General features: G+C 32.5%; 1 protein-coding gene across 1 annotated transcript; it reads right to left on the bottom strand.

Moving 5' to 3' along the window:
* Positions 1-5,222: 5,222 nt before the first annotated feature.
* Positions 5,223-12,429, bottom strand: LOC100782194 (probable WRKY transcription factor 32). Its single transcript, NM_001317552.1, has 5 exons — positions 12,189-12,429; positions 12,016-12,068; positions 8,918-9,624; positions 8,649-8,807; positions 5,223-5,580 (listed from the first exon to the last, which is right to left on the bottom strand). Exons 1-5 carry the CDS (start codon positions 12,427-12,429, stop codon positions 5,223-5,225), a joined length of 1,518 nt encoding a protein of 505 aa, NP_001304481.1.
* Between the last annotated feature and the right edge of the window lie 6,812 nt (positions 12,430-19,241).

Here is a 19,241-nt window from a genome sequence, read left to right as displayed (position 1 = left end):
AGGAAGCATAAAAAGTTTAGTGGTTAAGAAATGGAAATAATCAATAGAATGTAATTTTGTAAACAAATCAACAATTTGCATAGAAAAAGAAACAAAAGGTAAAGTAATGGTCCTTTAAAGAAAGTAATTTAACAATTAATCTCAATATGTTTTGTGTATGCATACGGGTGATTTGTATGACACTTATATTATCACAATACATATGAATTAGTGTAAAGAGTGAAACATTCGTATATTCAAATAATCATCTTATCAAAATTATTTTTACAATAATAGATGTCATGATTCAGTACTCAACTTTAAAAGATCTAAATATAATTATTTGCTTCTTACTCTTGCCATAAATAAGATAATCCTCCCAAAGCATGCAAAGCTTTGTGGTAGACTTAGGATGAATGGAATCAACACCCCCAATCTACATTAGTATAAGCACGCAATTCCAAGGAAGATGAGAAAAACAGAAAGCTTTGAAGTTGAGTGCCCAAAAGATAGATAGCCAAGGATACAAAGAACAATGGCCCAATGAATTGTAGTAGAAGAAGCAATAAACTGACTAATTACATGCACAATATAAGCAATATTAGGTCTAGTAATGGTAATATACACCAAGCTCGCCAAATTTAAGCACAATCCAACGGTCTAATATTACAAATGGAAAATTTATTGTCCGGTGGAATACAAATTCTGTGAACTGCACTTCAATTTTTTCTCTTTTGTGAAAGTTGAGACTTAAATCAATCTTGTTAGATTAGTGGCGAGTATTTATATCTCAAACTTATCCTCTTTTACTATTTGCAATTAAGAAAAACATAACTTCAACCTTAAATCAAGTTGATTTTTTCCCATCAAAATTAGAAGGAGGTAACTCCATAAATCATTTACTATATGCAGAATGTGTTTGTTGACACTCCAAGTAAAGGAAATGTGAATAGAGAAAACAATCACAAGTCTTACTTTTATGTTTAGTCTTTCCAAGTCAAATTAGTTGTAATTTCACTGTAGATACCTGTAATTTATAAGCAATATCATATGCAGTAACCGAGTTTTGTATTATCAACCACCATATACCAACTACAAGGACAATCAACCACAATATTCACCAAAACATTAAAGAAAAAGTAAGTATAGTTTGCTTTGCAAGTAGAGACTAAAAAAACTAGTAATAAAATACAATTTCGGCAAGCTGATTTTCTAAGTTCAGTAGATGAAATAGGACTTGTGCGAATGTAGAAAGATTAGATTGGATGAGGAAAGCTTAAGGGGTTGAGTGCAAGTTTAGATTGTAATTCAAATGCCCTGAACCATATTTTGGAGACTGGAAACTATTTTTCATTTACAAATAACATGTTTAGCAAAAACACTCTTAAGTCAAAATTGAGCGTAATTTTAAATTCCAAACCATAATTTAAGTAACATTTTCTCGTTAGGCTAAACCATAGTTTACAAGCTATAATTTAAGCGCATCTAAGTAACCATCCAGATTTAAACCATTTCTCGTTCTTCTTGGTCAACAAAATCTTTTACCACAAGTATATGAAGAAAACACACTAATTGATCGTATCAGATAAATCTCAAAAATCTAACAACACACTCTTTCAAATACTTATTTATTAAAAATTACAAAATTTTATAAGTTTTACATTTTATTTAATTAGTGTCACTCATTTATTATTTTCAATAAATTTTAACTAATTATAAAGAGTAGTATATTAAATGAGTGTGTTGCTAATTGTTTTTTTTATTTAGACTAAAATGTGGTTTTTGTTTATGTAAATATATCGAAGTTTGATTTTGGTCTTTGCAAAAAAAGAAAATTCCACTTTTCGTCTCCAAAAAATTATAATGTGTTATTTTTTTTCGAAACTAGGTTTAGTTATGTCTGAACCTATGTGTCATTCTTTTTTATTTTAAAATTTAAATACAATTTGTAGCAACTAAAAATCGTCACAAATCATGACAAAAAATAAAAATACAAGAATATAATTTGTGACGATTAAAAATCCTCATAGATTGCATAAAAAATACAAGAATTAGATTCTAAAATCCAATCAGCCAAATCGAAAATAAAAACCCATCTTCCCTAAAATGAATCTACATAAAAATCTCACAATGAACCTTCACCCCCTAATTCAAAAATCACATTTCAATCAAAGATTCAATAAAAAAGAATCACCAACCATAATACAAGAAATAAACCAATGAAAAGAAAGAGATTGTTGCAACAAAATCCTACAAATCATAGTTGCAAAAATTGGACCGATGACCGGTTGAATCAATTTGACAAAGAATTGGTGGTCTGGCTGATCTGATTAAACCATTGAACCAGAAATGCGATTGACTCAAATTAACTTAGTTTGATCTGATTGAGTTTGACAAAAAGCGATGACCCAAATTGAATTGGTCCGGTTTGACCCAATCGATCATTTTTTAATTTTTTTTTCAATTACTTTTTTTTACATATTTTTCTACAATTCCTAAAATATGTTAAACTATTAATATCCAATTATTGAATACTAGCGTATAATATGCTCATATAATATTATTTTGATCTTGATAAAAATATATAATAACTAATAGTTATTATTTTGATATGATTTAATATTTATGTATTTTATACATCTTCATCATACTTACTGATGACCATTTGATAATTTTTGTACTTAATCATAAAAGATAACAAGAATTTTCTTAATGATTCAATGATAATATCCAACAAAATAAATTATAATAATAAATACTTATGTAATATTGAAATATAGATTAGCGATACCCATAAATGACCCACATATTTGACATCTAATCCAATGCCTCGATGAGATAGATTTTCACAACACTGCTGCAAACCTTGTAAGTCATGATTCCAAAGAGCAAACCATTGGAATCATGATCTAGTTAGGGCCTTCAACAACTAAGCTTCTTAATTGTCCTTTCTCCCCATCAAACCTAGATAATTCAATTTTTATTTTTGAAGAAACATTAAGTTATGGTATTTCATTCATAAGTAAAACATGAATACAAGTGGGAATGGTATCAAAGAACTGTCTGCCAGCATGAAATCGTGAGCTCCTGCTAAAGTGTCAGCAACATGATTAGTTTGCCGTCTTACAAAACTCACACTTGAGTTTGGAATCAATTTTAAACTATCACAACTTTTTTCTTATGAGAGATGCTTCTGATAAATAAGCATGAGATGAAATCTGTTTATTTAAATTGTCTGCTATCATCTTTGAGTCTATTTCAAAAATCACATTGTTGAGTTGCAACTGAATGGATGACTGAATTGCTTGATATAGTGTCCACGTTTATGCTTCTAAAACTGATGGAATGCCGTAAAATCAAGTTGTCTTTGCTGCTACAAACTCTCCAGGCTATCCCGGAAACAGACTCCAAGACCAAATTAGAGAATAACTCCCCCCAACACAACTCGCAACTTTCATTGTATTGTAATCTCCAAAGAGTTGCTCTTCTCAAAATCTCAAAAAGGTGCTGAGTTGGAATCCCGTTCTAACTAAGGATTCTTGTGGTGTCAAAGGATCTTCCCTGTCCCTTTTTTTTCGCCCGACTCTTTGCTCTTAAGAATACTGGTTTTTAAGAAGGCGTGATTGCCCTTCTCCCACCCTTACTGTCCAACCTAAAGAGCGGATAGCTAATATGGTTCTATGGTCAGTCCGTGATCCCTGCCGCATTGAGATTGCACTTGATGTAGTTTTGAGGTGGAGGACTCCATTTTATAACTTGGTCTAGTGCTGGTGGTGTTTGGTTCGAGCCTGTTGTTGTGCGTGCTGCTTGCCATTGGGAGTGGTAGTTCGTAACTGCATCAAAAGAAATATCAGGAGGTTTGACAATCTGATTCCACAAGGCCTCATTCCTACGTGTACCATATGCACCTTTACTTGGTTCATCTAGTTGCTCCAGCAGATAATTCAATTAATAAACACAATTAAACCAAAACACTGATACAATAACCCACCAACACATCCATTAAAAAACTTTAATCCAATTAGCCAAAATTACAACCCACGACAGAACTTTTCCAATTGACCACATCTTTCTAATTGGATGCAAAGGGAAAAGAAAAAAAAACATATTCGCCAATTAAAACAATTAAGCTAACCAAAACTAAATCCAGAGAAGAAGAAATTACTCTTGAGGTGGCGGAGAAGACGCCTTGTTGGGAGGTTCGCTAAGGCTTCCGTTATGTGACAACTCATTTTCGGAGACAGATGTTATAGAAGAGGGAAGGGAGGAAAGGAAGCCATGGAAGAAGAGGAAGATTTGGACGAGGTCGATTCCACCACCGAGATCGAAATTGTGCTAGAAAATCTCGGGGAAGGGGGTCTTGTAGGCGTGGTAGCCGTGGTTGGTGGCGGCAGAAGCGAATCACCCATGGAAGAGGGGACGCGAAGGTGGCACGCCGTGTTTGGTGGAGGCTCGGATTTGGGTGTTTTGGGTACGCATCTGGACAAAGATGATGTTTATTGGGCGGATCTGGCTGGTTTGGTGGTGTCGGAGGTGGGTGTTCGCCGAGGAGGTTCCGATCTGGCTGATGGTGGAGGTGTGGGAGGTGCGGGAGAAAGAGAAAGAAAAAAGAAAAAAATTAATATGGAACTTCACATGTCCAATTTTCTAGTGGACAGACATGAAACATCGGATTCATCCACTCCAATCCTAGCTCTAAACAAAAAATTATAACATTATAATCTTGTGAGAAAGAAAAAACAATGAAATCTTTTCACGTGGACTGAAACTGAAATTTAATATATTTAAAAGGATAAAAATATATTTTAATCTTTTATTCATCATATCAATGATTAGAATCTTAAAATCATCACTTCAAGAAGAATTTTACATAACCATATCAATCTCGCCCAAAATTGCGTGAATTTTTTGCCTAGCAACACCCACTTTGTTGAATTGACCAACATGTATGGGTAATTTGCTGACATAATCATTGTATGGAATCATTTGAGACTTTTGAGTAGGAAAACTGGAAATGATAATGCCAAAATGCCGTGCTAGCCTCCATGACCGTGAGAATAAAATGATGCCAATCAATTCTATATCTGTTCCACTACTAGCAAACTGTTTCAGACAAGTTGAACCGGTGTACTAGCAAATACACACGAACTGTTCCACTACAAACCTACGTGGGGGAAGAAAAACAATAACAAGAAAGGATAAACATGGGGAGCAATGAAATTACAAGAGACCTGCCAATTAATTTAGCAAGGCTTAATTTCAAAACCTATGCTCAGAAGTGTTCGAGCTGACTCCATTGCTTTCTCACCTCCAAGCTCTAGCGCTTCCCCGGTCAGTTCTCCTTCGGTGTCCACTGACCATTGAGTAGAAATTTTCTTGTTTTGTGGGGAGTCAGGTTTCTTCACCTGCAAACTGTTCATGGAGGCAGGTGCTGCAGCAGCCACAAGAGGAGCACTTGGTGGCCCATGTCGTTTCTTGGGGACTGGCATGTCATGGTCATGTACACCCTTGTATGTTATGATGACGGCATCTGAGTTATCTACTGCGGTCTCAATGTGCTTTCTGACAGGACATCCAGCAGAAGTGCATCTGTAGTAGTTCCTGAAAAATTCATGAGTTGATCAGAAGAAAAGAAATATATTACAATTTCAACGGCCAAACTAAAAAAAAACAAAAAACGGGGAGGCCAACATCCCATATAGAAGAGGGGGGAGGGGGGCAGCTGTTTGGTTACTGTTTCAGAAAAAAACTAATAACAAGCAGAAAAATAAGTTTGACTTCTTTTATTTGGATATTTTAAAACTAGCTCCTTGTTCCTAAGGAAAACACCAGAACAATCTGATTGTTTTTGTTTAATTTTAAAAGAAGTGATTTGTATTGTCGTATCATTATAAAAAATGGTAAACTTGTGGAACGTAAAAAAACATGCATTCATAATCTCTTCCTTCTCCCAAGAGTGTTTCTCTTCTCCGCAAGTATGTCTGCTGACATGTTTTTTTCCCTTGGAGTAAGTTGCAGAGCTCTCAATGGTTGGGATTTCTCCATACAACAATGATGACTCACCCTATATTTCATGTCAGTCACTTTCAATCATGAGGATGCACCCCAGCTTGCAACCATCATTTCAATGGCACCACCACCATAGTCTCACTGACAAACTGCCAGCGCCTAGCATCACAGTTCCAGTGGTGTAGGCATGCTGGGGCGAAGATTTTAGGAGATGAATGTTACAAAGTTATTCTTCACAGTTCTTTTTTAAGAAACACTTCAGAAATTGTTCATCCAAACAATTTTTTCAGTCTATTATTTTAAAAAATTATTTCAAAAGGACCTAAGTAATGAAGATTTTAGGAGATGAACGTTACAAAGTTATTCTGCACAATTTTTTTTTAAAGAAATACTTTAGAAATTGTTCATCCAAATTATTTTTTCAGTCTATTATTTGAAAAATTTATTCCAAAAGGACCTAAGCAAGTTTTGAAATCAAGGACAAAAACAAATTTTAAAAATAAATTAGAAAAACAATTTCAAACAAGCCCTAATGGCTAGCAAATTTTATTTTACAGAATTGCTGCTTCATCACTTGGACACCTGTTCTTGCCATTTTGCCCAGACAAAGTAGAGCTCTTCTCAGCATAGCAAGGAAGCAAAAGGACGACACCACCACCTACACATCTTTGCTTTAGAAGATAAGAAATCTCATCCTCCCTGATTTGGAAGGAATGTACCGATAGTTATTCGTAGTGCAAATGATGCAAACCCAAACTAAGTATGCAAAAACTAAAAAATAAAAAGAATTAATAAAATTAAGAGAATATTTGCATCCAAATGGTTTTTGGACTATAAAATGCACATGTATGTCCCAGTTACTGACACTTGTTGATTTTGAGCACAGAAAATCCAGTGAAAATACATTAAGCTATGTAAATAAGATGCTTCTTTCATTACTTGTTGCACCAAGGAGAGAAGAATATGCATCTAAAACACAATACATAATGTCTGAAACTCCAGACCAAGTTAGGTAAGATTCCCAGACTTAATAGGAGATACAGATAGAAACACCTAACTTCATAAATAGACTTTGCCAATATCTCACCATAGCTGTTAATAAAATTTCCAGAATGACTGATTGGCTGTTAAAGATATTCTTCATGAAGGGAAAAAAATCAGTATTTGGCTCATAGTCTCATACTTTGACTTACTATTTACAAGTGATCAAAGGTTTGATTCCATGACAGATGGGAAAATACAGACTCCCAATTTTATTTTTTTTTAACAAACCCAATCATTACTTTTTTTTTTGGATAAATCCACCAATACATTTTATTTTGGGGAAAATCCACCTAAAAGTTAATTCTGCTATAATGTAGTCCACAGTCCACACTCAAAAGATGTACAACAACAATACAATAAAATTCAACTAATTTAGAATTTCTGACAATTGGTTTTACTATGTTATATGGCAGTACGCCTAAAAACAAGACCTACATTTATGTAAATGACTAACAACATGCAATTTCCAAACAAAACTTGTGCCAATGATCACAAAAGAGCTCCTCTAACATATATCAGCAAATTCACGTTATCTTTAATTTAGACACTTTATGCAGTTTTCTTTTATCCATGTACACATTTTTCTGTCAACAACTTGCAACTGAACACTGAAGATAACAGCAATTCCAGTTATTAGTTATTACATATTATGAGCTTTGGTTTCTTTAGCGAACGGAGAACCAACAGAAATATGGTAGTCTGAAATGATATTACTGATAAACAAGAGTCCATATATATTCTCTTGAAGAACCAATAATTCAGTTTTAAATAATACATGCTACCATGATGAATGCAGCATTTCTTGGAACATAAGAAAGGGATAGACAAGTCTCATGGTGTGTTTGGTAGGAGAGAAATAGGATGGGTGAGGAGAAAATAGAGGGAAAATTATGTGGGACCCACACCTCCTACACTCTACTTTAATTAAAAAATCTCCCTTCTATTTCCATCTTCTCTACCAAACAGACTCTCAGTTTAACACAATTCATCAGCTTTAGATATAATAATTTTTGGAAACTGTTTCATTTATTAATTTGACACTCAGTCCATGTTTGTTTTGGCTTAATTTTCCACAAAAATAACTTCTATCTAAAAGATCTCTAAGCAACTTTCTTATTCTGTTATTCTAAACAAAAACTAGGCTAATACAAACATGCACAGAATACAACTGCCTTTATCCTGGGTCACTAAATACAACTATGAGTTTTTTGTTCAAGTTTAAACCTACACAATAAGAAATTATTAATGAAACTCAGTAATTAGCACTCCCATGGAAAAAGGGAAATTAATAATAATATATATAGGGGCATTATTTTTAAAAACTAGCAAATGTTAAAAAGAAAGGGCACTAGCTAGAAATAATGTATTTGCCATTGCATCATTGTCTTTGAACTGCTTACAAGCAAATAAACCAACATGTAATTTCTTATCAGATTCTACAATTTTATCAGTTTATTTTTTTAATTTGACACCGATTAAATCTAATTACAACTTGATTTTCACCAACAATGTGTAAGGATACTAATTTGTCAAGGCAAAAATATGAAAAACATGTTAAGGACTGGAAAAATTAAAAAAAAAAGAAAACAGAAAGTAAGCAGTAAAGAGGCACGCACCTGGGATGTGGATTTCCTTTCACCATTTTCTGCCCATACTTGCGCCATCGGTAACCATCACCAGATATCCCCACATCCCCTGCTGCATGTACAACGAACTTGGGCTTTTTTCCAGGTTTTACTGGAGAATCCATTTCTGTTAAGTCACCTTTCTTCATTCTGATTATCAAATTAAAGGAAAGAACATTAAGTATTATAGCCTGCCACAATAAAATGGGTTTATTGTCTAAATTTTTTTCCATAAAGTATGAGTTCATATGCAAACTTGCCTTTTTTTCGGCTCTGGCTCATTTACATGTTCCTCTTTCAAAATAACTTTATCATTACCACTGATATTAGATGTATTTTGTCGTTTCTTATCATTGCTGCAGGGTGCTTCTTGTAGAGATTCTTTTGAAGAAATGGATGGATCAGCATCCTTCAGAACTCTGACAGGCTGCTCCGGTACACTGTTTTCTACAATAGGTTCACTGGAAGACAGAAACTTATTTTCCCTAATGGAATTAGTCTTCCGCGGAGGATCATGACTGTGCTCACTTTTATAAACAATCTCTATCACATGACCTGAATCATCACAGCATTCAATCTTCTTAGCACAACAGTCTGAATGAGTACACCTGTAATAGCTTCGAGAACCTGTAGGACTCTTCACTTGCTTCTGACCATACTTCCGCCAGTTGTATCCGTCAGATGCTGATGTCCTTGCAACAGAAACAGCAGATAACGTTTTGCGACCAGAAGGATTTTTCCTATCTACTTCTGGCACATGTGTGTTATTGACCTTTGGAGTAGATATTTTCTGTTTTTGTACGGTTGGACTAGAAACAATTGATAAAGATTGTGTAACAGAAGTTGGTGATAGATCAGACAATGGAATTGAACACACAGACACCTGAAGCCGATTTTCTGTCTGAGTTTGGAGTGGCTGCACTGCTCCTCTTTCAATAGTTTCCTTTTCAGGAGATTCAACTGTCTCCTGAGCATGAAATGATCTACTTTAGTGCAAAAGAAGCCAAAAATATTGGGGATGTACAGAACATGCAACTTTCTGATGCTTAATTCGAACAAAAGATGTTAATTTTTACTATCAATTTTAAGGAAATTAGTTTTGTGTTGCACTTTCATACCAGATTGCATAATCTAAACTGTTCATATGCTTGTACATTGATACACAAACCAAAATGCAACTCTGGACCCATCATCGATGCTCCTGGCTGAATTGGGATGGGAAGCCAAATTCCAAAAATCAAGCTTACTGGTTCTTGCCAAGGACCAAGTCCACACCCCCAAAAAAACAAAAAAATCCCTTGGTTGAGTGAAGCCCTGCTTATCAAACACCCCAGTAACCCCTCATACACAAGCCATACAAAACATGGGTCCACCGTCCACCATACCTGGTAGTCATACTAAAATGCAACTTAATTGTGAAAAAATGGGTCATCACAGACAAACTCCTGGTCCTGCAGGCTTTAATAGCACGTCAAGGATCAATTCTCCCAAAAGCTCAAAGTTAGACATAAGCTTGAGAATCTCGGTTTATGGGTGTGTTTGATACGTGTTGAGGTACAACACAGTACAAGTAATCAAGTAACAGAACAACTTTTTGTCCAGGATTATGTTTGACGGACAATGAACATCACAAATAAAATAAACATTATTTTTACCAAAATATCTTTTTTAATAATAATTATTACAGACTTATTAAATCAGAATATGCGGGATCAAAATCAGATCTCAACGATCTCTACCTATAGCCCTTTATTGACCTCACTATGTTTCCATAAATTATTTGCAGGACCAAAATCAGATTTCAACAACCATGGAGATTACGACACCAGAAAACAGAACAAACAAAAGGATGAAGTGTTGTAATTTTGGGTATTACAAAAGGCAAAGTTCCCCATTGCCTAGGATAGCCATGGCTCACTAGTTTATATATCAACTTATGATATGAACTTTCAAAGTGGCTAGTAAGAGATGGAAGTGTAGCATGCATGAGCTTGGACCTCGTGGGCTTGTCATAGTGCAAATCCACCAATTTGCCACCCCCCCCCCCCCCCCCCCCCGAGTTTGAGTCTTGCCAGTTTGTGATCTCCAGCGCTGTTTCCAACACAAAGTTGAAGAGATCCGCCAAACACCTTTCGCTTCATTTCTTCAAAGCCCCTTCTTTTTCATCATTTCACTGATCTAATTAATTTTATTTCCAAAACATCAGATTTTTGGACGGAATTGACACATAATTATTTTACAACAAAAAATTTCTCCTTTCAGTTTTTTTCTATTGATACTTCATGCTTAATCATCAGGCCTCCATGGCACTTGGGTATTTGTTGAGTAAGGTCAAGTTGTATTTATTGTCATGATATAAATGGAACTTGAACGTGTGAAAGAGACCACGCACGAATATCACTGTTACAAAGTGGAGTGTGCACGTGTGAAAGTGAGAGGGGAGAGAGAAGGATAATTGTGAGATTTCTATTTATTAGCCACTGGACAAAAAGTTGTCCCGTGGGAGTAAGTTATAAATTTGTAAACTTTTGTCCAGTCCTGTTCTCCAATTATCATTTAAAACAAACATGGGACAAATGCTTTTGCACTGTCCAGTTGTTTAAAATTTAGTGAATCAAATGGACCCTCTATCTCTACTGGTTTGTGACAGTAGATTTTTTAGTACTAAATGCACCATCAGATAGACATTTCCTAAGTACATTAGATATCGATGTTAAAATGAAGTGTAAACCACAGAGATAGGAAAAGTATTCTAAGAATCTTGACAAGCATCAAGCAATCATATATTTTTATGTTTCAAGCTCCTTCTATGGTATGCATTATCATTATACTTTGAACAGCAGGTCTGAACTCTTTTAAGTTGAAGCCTCTAAGCATCTACTTTTTAATGGGATAAAAAGTGGAATCAGGAGGCCTGAGAAGTCTTGACTAGAATAAGTTTCATAAATTCAAACCCCAATTTGGAACGATTTATTGTAAAAAGCAAGCAATCATTCTAATTCCAAATCTGTACTCATTCAAAACTAACCTGACCATCATCATCTAGAAGACCTATAAAACAAAGAGGAAGGTGAAAGAAAGAAAATAGAGGAACACCCACACTTCAATCTACCTTTCAAGCAGTTCAGATTTCAGTTATAATAAACACTCCCCTCAAAAACACAAAGTGCTTTAAAACAGAGATACAAATATCTAGTGAACAAGCAAACTAAGCAAAACTTTTTAAACGGGTTACACTCACACTACATACTAAAACCCCTAATCAGAGCAGAGCTAATAGAAACCCTTTAACAAGATTTAAAATCCCATTCAAAATAATTAAATTCAATTATATATTCTAAGACAAATGCCCTCTGACCTTACTTTCGGCTTTGCCACCCGAATTCGGAGCAGTAGAGCTCCCTTGCAAATCTGTCACATCAACAACACACAATTCACTTAAAAAATAAATATTCATTTTCATATATATATATATATATATATATATATATATATATATATATAAGGAGACACACTGAACCAAATAAATACCGTCACTCCGATGCTGCACAGCAAGGGTTTCAACCGAAGAGGTAACACCAGCGCCTAGGGTTTCTAAATTGGAGTCCGAACAAGGTTTGTCGGAGCTCCGTAACTCGCGGTGCCGCGACTCGGCGTCGGACAGCGATTCCACAACTCGTTCTGTTTCCTTGGTGAGTTGCGTTTTTGGGTGAGAATCGTTTCCTATGGTGTCTGACTCTGGGAGAGGTTGGGGTCCATGGCGCTGGTCCATGGCGCAGTAGCGCAGGGAGAGAGAGGGTGAAGGTTTGGAGAGGCTGTGCTTTTTATGGTGTCCAAAGGAGAAACGTTTGGGATTTGGCGAAACGCCAGCGTTTGTGTGTGAGTGTGTGAGAGTTTGCTGGGGAGGGGTGTGTGTCTCTGACCAGCATTGACTCAGGTGCCTCTTTTCCTAAGGCCAATAGTTAAATCAGTGTTCGCATTTCTTCAAACTAAGTAGTTTCTTATAGTGTACTAGTGAATTTAAATTTATTTATTTTTATTAAGAACCATAGTAACATTAATTGTATTTCTCTAGAAACAATTTTTTTAATCAAATCATTAAAAAAACATATTTATTGGAAAATAATAATTATAATTTATTTTTGAGAATTTGATGATGCACCAACAAATATAAATTAACTAATCACAAATCATCATCATACATTATAAATTTGATTACTTCTACAATAATTATTTAGTCATGCAAACAATAATTTTTTTTATTTTACACTGTAAATATATCTTTTAAATTATTTATTTTTTATATTTATAAAAATTGAATATAATTACTTTACATTATTAATTTTTATATTGTTTATTTAAATATATAATAAAATTTGATTGAAATGCATCTACAATATTTTTACATATTTTTTTATTCAATTATAAATGATCATATATCATATTTTTACTTATTTAGAATGATCATATTAAAAGTTATACTTTGATAATATTTTTAATAAGCAGTTCTTTTAATAACATACAGTAATTTTATAATTTATAATGTAATCTTGTTTTGACTTTTGATAATTTTGTATTTATTAATTTTCTTAATTAATACTCTTTTTTGGTCTAATTTTTTTACGGTATCTTATATGGTTATAATGGAAAACGTAAATTTATTTAATATTTCCTTTAAATAAATTAATTTATACAAAAAATAGTATATAATATGTGCTAATATGTAACAAAATTATATATTTTTATTCGATTACAAATTTATTTGTTTTTATGGAAATTATTTTAAGGATTATATTAAAAAATATTTTTAATTAATTGTCAGTGTAATTAGGCTCCTTAAATAATTTATAGTATTTTATAGAATATATTTAGTGATTTTTTTCTATATTTTTTGAATTCACAATAAATAACCTCGTAAAAAATAATACTACGATTATTTATTAAGAACACATGTAATAATTATTTTAAAGTAAATTAAAATATTTAGTGAAACGTAAAGGAGTATATTTTAATTAGCATTCTAATAAATCGTTTATGAAGATTATTCTACTTATGTAAAATTATTTTTATTTAATATATATTATAAAACATTATAATACGTTCCTATATCATGACATCTTTGCTTCATATTTTGCATTCTCCTGTGTTATTAATTAAACTTATGTAATTAACAAAAAAATCTTTTTATAAATATTTTACGTCTTTTTGTATGTTTTTTTTTCTCTTTTAATATAATCAGAACTCAGAACTAATAAGGAGAACATCCTAGTAATTCATTTTCTTTCTCTTCTGCTCTGACGGAAGTTAACACACGCCGTGCGTTAGTAGCGCTATTGAATTAGGGGTTGCGTTAACGCCGTCAATGCTCTAATCTAATGTTCCCGATTCTTTGACTAAGTCCTTTTCTTTTGCTTTTGCTTTTTGGACCATTAATGACCCTTGAATCCAATGTGGACACTTCTCTACCTTTCTTTATTTTCAAAGGTTTAATAATAGTATATTTTGTTAACCAGTATTACGTTAAAAATTACTAAAGAATATTTAATATTTTTAGATTGAAATAAATATTTTCTAATATGTATTTTTGTTTAATAATATTTTTTTTTGCTGATCAACTTTTTTAGTTAAATTAATAGATAAGATACTTATAAAATAAAACCATTGTGTTTGAAGTTGGTTCCTCCAATTATAGTCCACTTCAATGCTAGATTTGACATAAATCAGGATTGGGTACGAATATAATATATTCTATCATAGGATTAGTAGTACTGACCAAGTCAATAAAGTTCCTTAGCTCAGGTGCATGTGAAAGTTGATGACGAATCTAACCTAAATATATTATATCTTAAGACATATAGTTGTATTTCACTATTTAATTATATAATAATGGAAGTATAATGTAAAAAGATTAAATAGAAGGAAAAGTGGCATCCACACCACGAGCAAATAACGAGAGAAAAGAAATCACAAGCATAAGGTTATGTAACTTCCGTTATTAAAAGGACTGAATAATGCAAGTATTATCAATCTATCGCAAACTACAACACTTAGATTAACTAGCTTGAGATTATTTAAACTTAATCAAGAATTTACAGTTTAAGTCTAAAGTCTTTAATATGGAATTACATTAAATGTTCAAATTAATCTTATGATATTCAATTATAAAAATATCTTACTTTCAGCTAAATAAATTTATAGAAAAATAATATTATCAATTAGATACGAATTTATTCATTAATAAAAAAATACAATATAACTAAATGTTCGAGATAACTACAATTTGAATTTCAAAATGTTTGCGTTTTCGTAAACAAATTAAATGACATATATCTCAATAAAAAAAAAACTAAATGACATATATTCATGTCGAAGTTAACACAATGATAAATTAGTATAGATAAATGTTTGTATAAAATCATCTAAGATAAAATGTCTGTATGATAAATTTTTGAATATGTGTATATATTTAATATTTTTGGACGGACGAAGTAATGGGATAACGTTGTGAAAAAGAACATTAGAATTTCTGTTCAACAATTGGTTGAATTTCTGTTAAAGTGGTTTTTTATCATTCACAAGATAGCTAGATAGGTTGGTTTCAGATTGTGCTCCCGTCCAGAGCAGCATTAATTAGTTTGACCTAAGCTTATAAAAAATACATCTCTTAAATCATGTATTTGTTGAATTCAGATAAATTTCTCAACCCGTACACCAATGATGCAAACACAGTACAATGAACAGTAAACAAAGCCATGATTATTGATTATCATCCGCTGAACACTTCCACTAACCAACTCAATTACTCCATTTTTAGCTTTGATTGATGAATGGATCACTTAGTATATATTTTTAGCTTTTTAAGATTTTTTTTTTATTGGCATGCCTTTGACTGTGAGACTAACTATTATAAGGCTTTTTTTATTTTTAAATTGATTTAATTCAATATTATTTTCCATAATGTAATCATTGTTCATTAGATAATTATTTTGTAAAATATGTAGTCAGATAAGAAAAGTTGATTGTATAAATTTTATTTATAAAATCTTAATTTTTTTAAAATGATTTAATATTTCGTTGATATATAAAAATTAACGTTATATATACACATTTTTAAAAAGATACATGTTTTTTAATATATAAAAAATAATATTTTAAAATGATAGATATATTAAGAGGTTAATATAAAAAGGTTATAGAAATATACATTCTTAGTGCTTTATTGAGGCTCCACTTTATTAAACAACAAAATCAAAATTGCTACAATGGTTGAATACTTTTTTATCTTCTTCATTTTCTCATGACTATATGTTGTTTATCCCACCACCTCGATCTACTTTATGGAATGGTGAGGGTGGACAAGGAGTGGTGAATTTGAGTTGAGAGGGTGCTTTGAATGGTAAAACTTGCTGCAGGCTGCGATGATGACTAAGAAGTAAGAAGTCTTGAAGCACAAAACGAAGAGGTTCTAAATGTTGTTTAGTATGGTAGGTGGCACTAACTTGGAAGTCCTCCAAAACACTAACATGTAGGATCATTCACCAAAGTACTATTATATCAGCTCGAGATTGTTTTATTCTTTTAAGTGTGAACCTTATGGAGAGGCAAAAAAGCTTTCTTGTCCATCATAATTAGTTGATAATTATAGCCTGTAGAGCAAATTGGATTTTCATTAAGACCTGCCTAAATGATTGAGTTCATATATCCCCTTATTATTAACGTTTAGCATTTGAGTATTTTAAAGTAAAAAATATAGAATTTTAAAAATAGTTACAATTCCTAATTGGAAATTATTAGTAGTATTAAAAATTGTGATAAGATATGTTCACATGTATAACAAATTTTAAAGTTAAAATTTCAGCCGTTAAAACTATCCTAAGCTGCATCGCTTCTCCCTTTAAAATGGTCCCAATTCTTCCCCACCAGCGGTATTCACCGAGGGAATCTTTTAAATCCTTTTCTTTTTGGTACTATCATGATTAAATTGTTCATATCATTGCAGCTAAGTTCAATCTGATGAATAGAAAGTCATAAATGCTGGTAAAAAGGAAACCAAATTTCTCGTCTTTTTTACACACAATTTGCTTCTCTTAAAGTATACCCCTTTTGCGTTTTTTTTTTAAATTATAATGCCTTTTTGCATTAATTCTTACAACTTTCAAATTTTAATTGAGTACGATATAATTAATAAATAGTTAAGTCTTATAATTATAATTGATTGATGATTGCGTGTACAATAAAATTTTGTTTAAGAGAAAAACTATATAACTTACTTTAGTGATCTCATCACCTTAAAAGGAATTAACTTTTTATCTTAATGCGAGCACACACACTTACACAAAATTCTAATACTTGTTTGCTAACTTGTTCAGATAAGTTCAAGATATTCTCCTCTATTGTATATAAAGTGCCCCATTTGAATAGTGATCCACATATGGAACATTTTCCATGCATGAGTTGTTAAATAAAATATTTTCTAAACCATTGGTTCTGAGTGACGACTAAAAATCTATTTAGTGTGTGTTTGTTTTTCCATTAAATTATGGGTCTTACTAATGAGTGTCTTTTAAACATTGGTTAAAAAATTAAAAAGAAAATATATTTATTATACAAATCATAAGAGAACGTTAAAAAAATTACAGACAATATAGTTTTCTTCCTCTCAATAAAACTATTTATATTTTAAGTTCCTTAACCAATTTCCTTAAAACACTAGTTAGTATTTGCCTTAAACTATACACATTTCATGTCAAATTGCTTTATATCATGCCATTTTGTAGTTCTACACATGTTTTTAGGTGTCCCCAAAAACACAAAACACCTATTAGATTCCACGTCCATGGACGACAACTTGAGTAAGCAACCGATCAATGTGGACAACCAAAGTTAATATTATTGTTTACATCAAAATGTAAAATGGATGCAACTTTTTTAACAAAAATGATGCAATCCAAACATACTAAGTGTGTGTTTGAATGAACATTCGTGATCCATATTTAATCAAATTTTCATGTCAAGATGCACCAAAAGCAATCAAAAGTTGCTTTGTGATTCACGATTGAGTTGTGTGGATGTAAATCCAAACAAGCTATAATGGGTTAAGACATAAAACTAAATACTTGAATTCCAAGAGTAATTAATGAAAATTTTTATTTGCAATTGTAGTTGGGGGCTTAAAACAAAATTCTTATTAATTTATTTATTTGAACTTTTGTTTCATACAAGAACAGACACTAAATGTAGACATATCTTTAACGAAAATTCAAATTTCGATTCATCACAAGTCAGTCACTTCTGCTAGACTTAATCCTGTGGATATTTGGACGTTGTTCTTATTTCTCGTAGTAGCTTGTTTGGTGAACAAAGTTTTATGAACTGGCATCTATCTATATTTGGTGGGTGATGCGGTAGTTGACAGAAGGCAGGTAGAGGATAAGATAGTAGTGCAAAGTGGTGATGCCAGCAGCAAGGGATTAAAAACGACGCAATTTGGTTTATAGATTGCGATGCGAGGAAGGACAAAGATTGAACAAAAATATATATTGTGATAAGCTGTGAACAAAATGGGGACCATACGTACGTTAATTAGTAGAGGTGTGCCATGGTTTTTTGGATAAATATTACTGTTGGCAATAGTGGCGTGTGTGACAAAAGCTACTATGAGACAGAATCCATCCAATAGTGGCTGCTGCATTGCATACAAATCCTTGTGTGCAACCCCACAAGTGGATAATGAGCAGTGTAGCAGCCAAATCAAATGAACTAAGGCCTACATGCCGGAGACAGAAACAAGCAAATTTATTTAATAAATTGAAGGCCAGTTTCACTGAGTCTCCCCCGTGGTAAATTTATTTTCTGACTGGTGATAGGCTTTGCCATTTTGATATTATTTTTCTGATGTCCATTTTTGTTGGTATTTGTTCTAGAAAGATTACATACCCAAAGATCATTTAACTATAAAGCCAAAGACTCCAAAGCTGTTTACTATAGCATCCTATACCTTGATAGTTATTGCCAACCTAATAATGCAGATCTTGAGCATAACAAATTCCCCCCAACAATTCCCAGAACTAAGCACTTCCAAATTAGTCATCGAAGATTATGAGCCACTAACAATCCTGACAGGGCACACATGAGTCATCAAAGATCAAACACACCGTATATTAGTTCTGTATCAACGGGAAAAGCAAACAAGTTAAGCTCCAAAGATGAAGGAATTGAATTTAGGAGATTCAAAATAAGCAAAGATAGTGAATATAGTTTTAAGTGTAACACACCGTATATAATGATGCTGCAATTAGATCAGAGAAGAATGAGGAAGATTTTTTGTGTCATACATTCGTTGAAAGACTATGACCTTCGAAACTATAGTATGTAGGATTGTCACAATTTTGAAGTTCAATTTTTTAATGGTGTATATAATTATATTTACTCGGCTCCTTGTTTTCAAGAAGATTGTTATTTTTTATGTAAATTATATGAAGTAAAATAAAAATCTATAAAATATTATTCCTAAAATTTACAATAAAAAATAAAAAAGGCAAATAAATTTGGAGATCCAGGCATGACGTGGTTTTCTAATCGTGG

This window comes from Glycine max, chromosome 2, assembly GCF_000004515.6.
Source record: "Glycine max cultivar Williams 82 chromosome 2, Glycine_max_v4.0, whole genome shotgun sequence".
NCBI lineage: Eukaryota > Viridiplantae > Streptophyta > Magnoliopsida > Fabales > Fabaceae > Glycine > Glycine max.
Note: the sequence above shows the minus strand (reverse complement) of the source record. Positions and strands in the feature narration are given on the sequence as shown.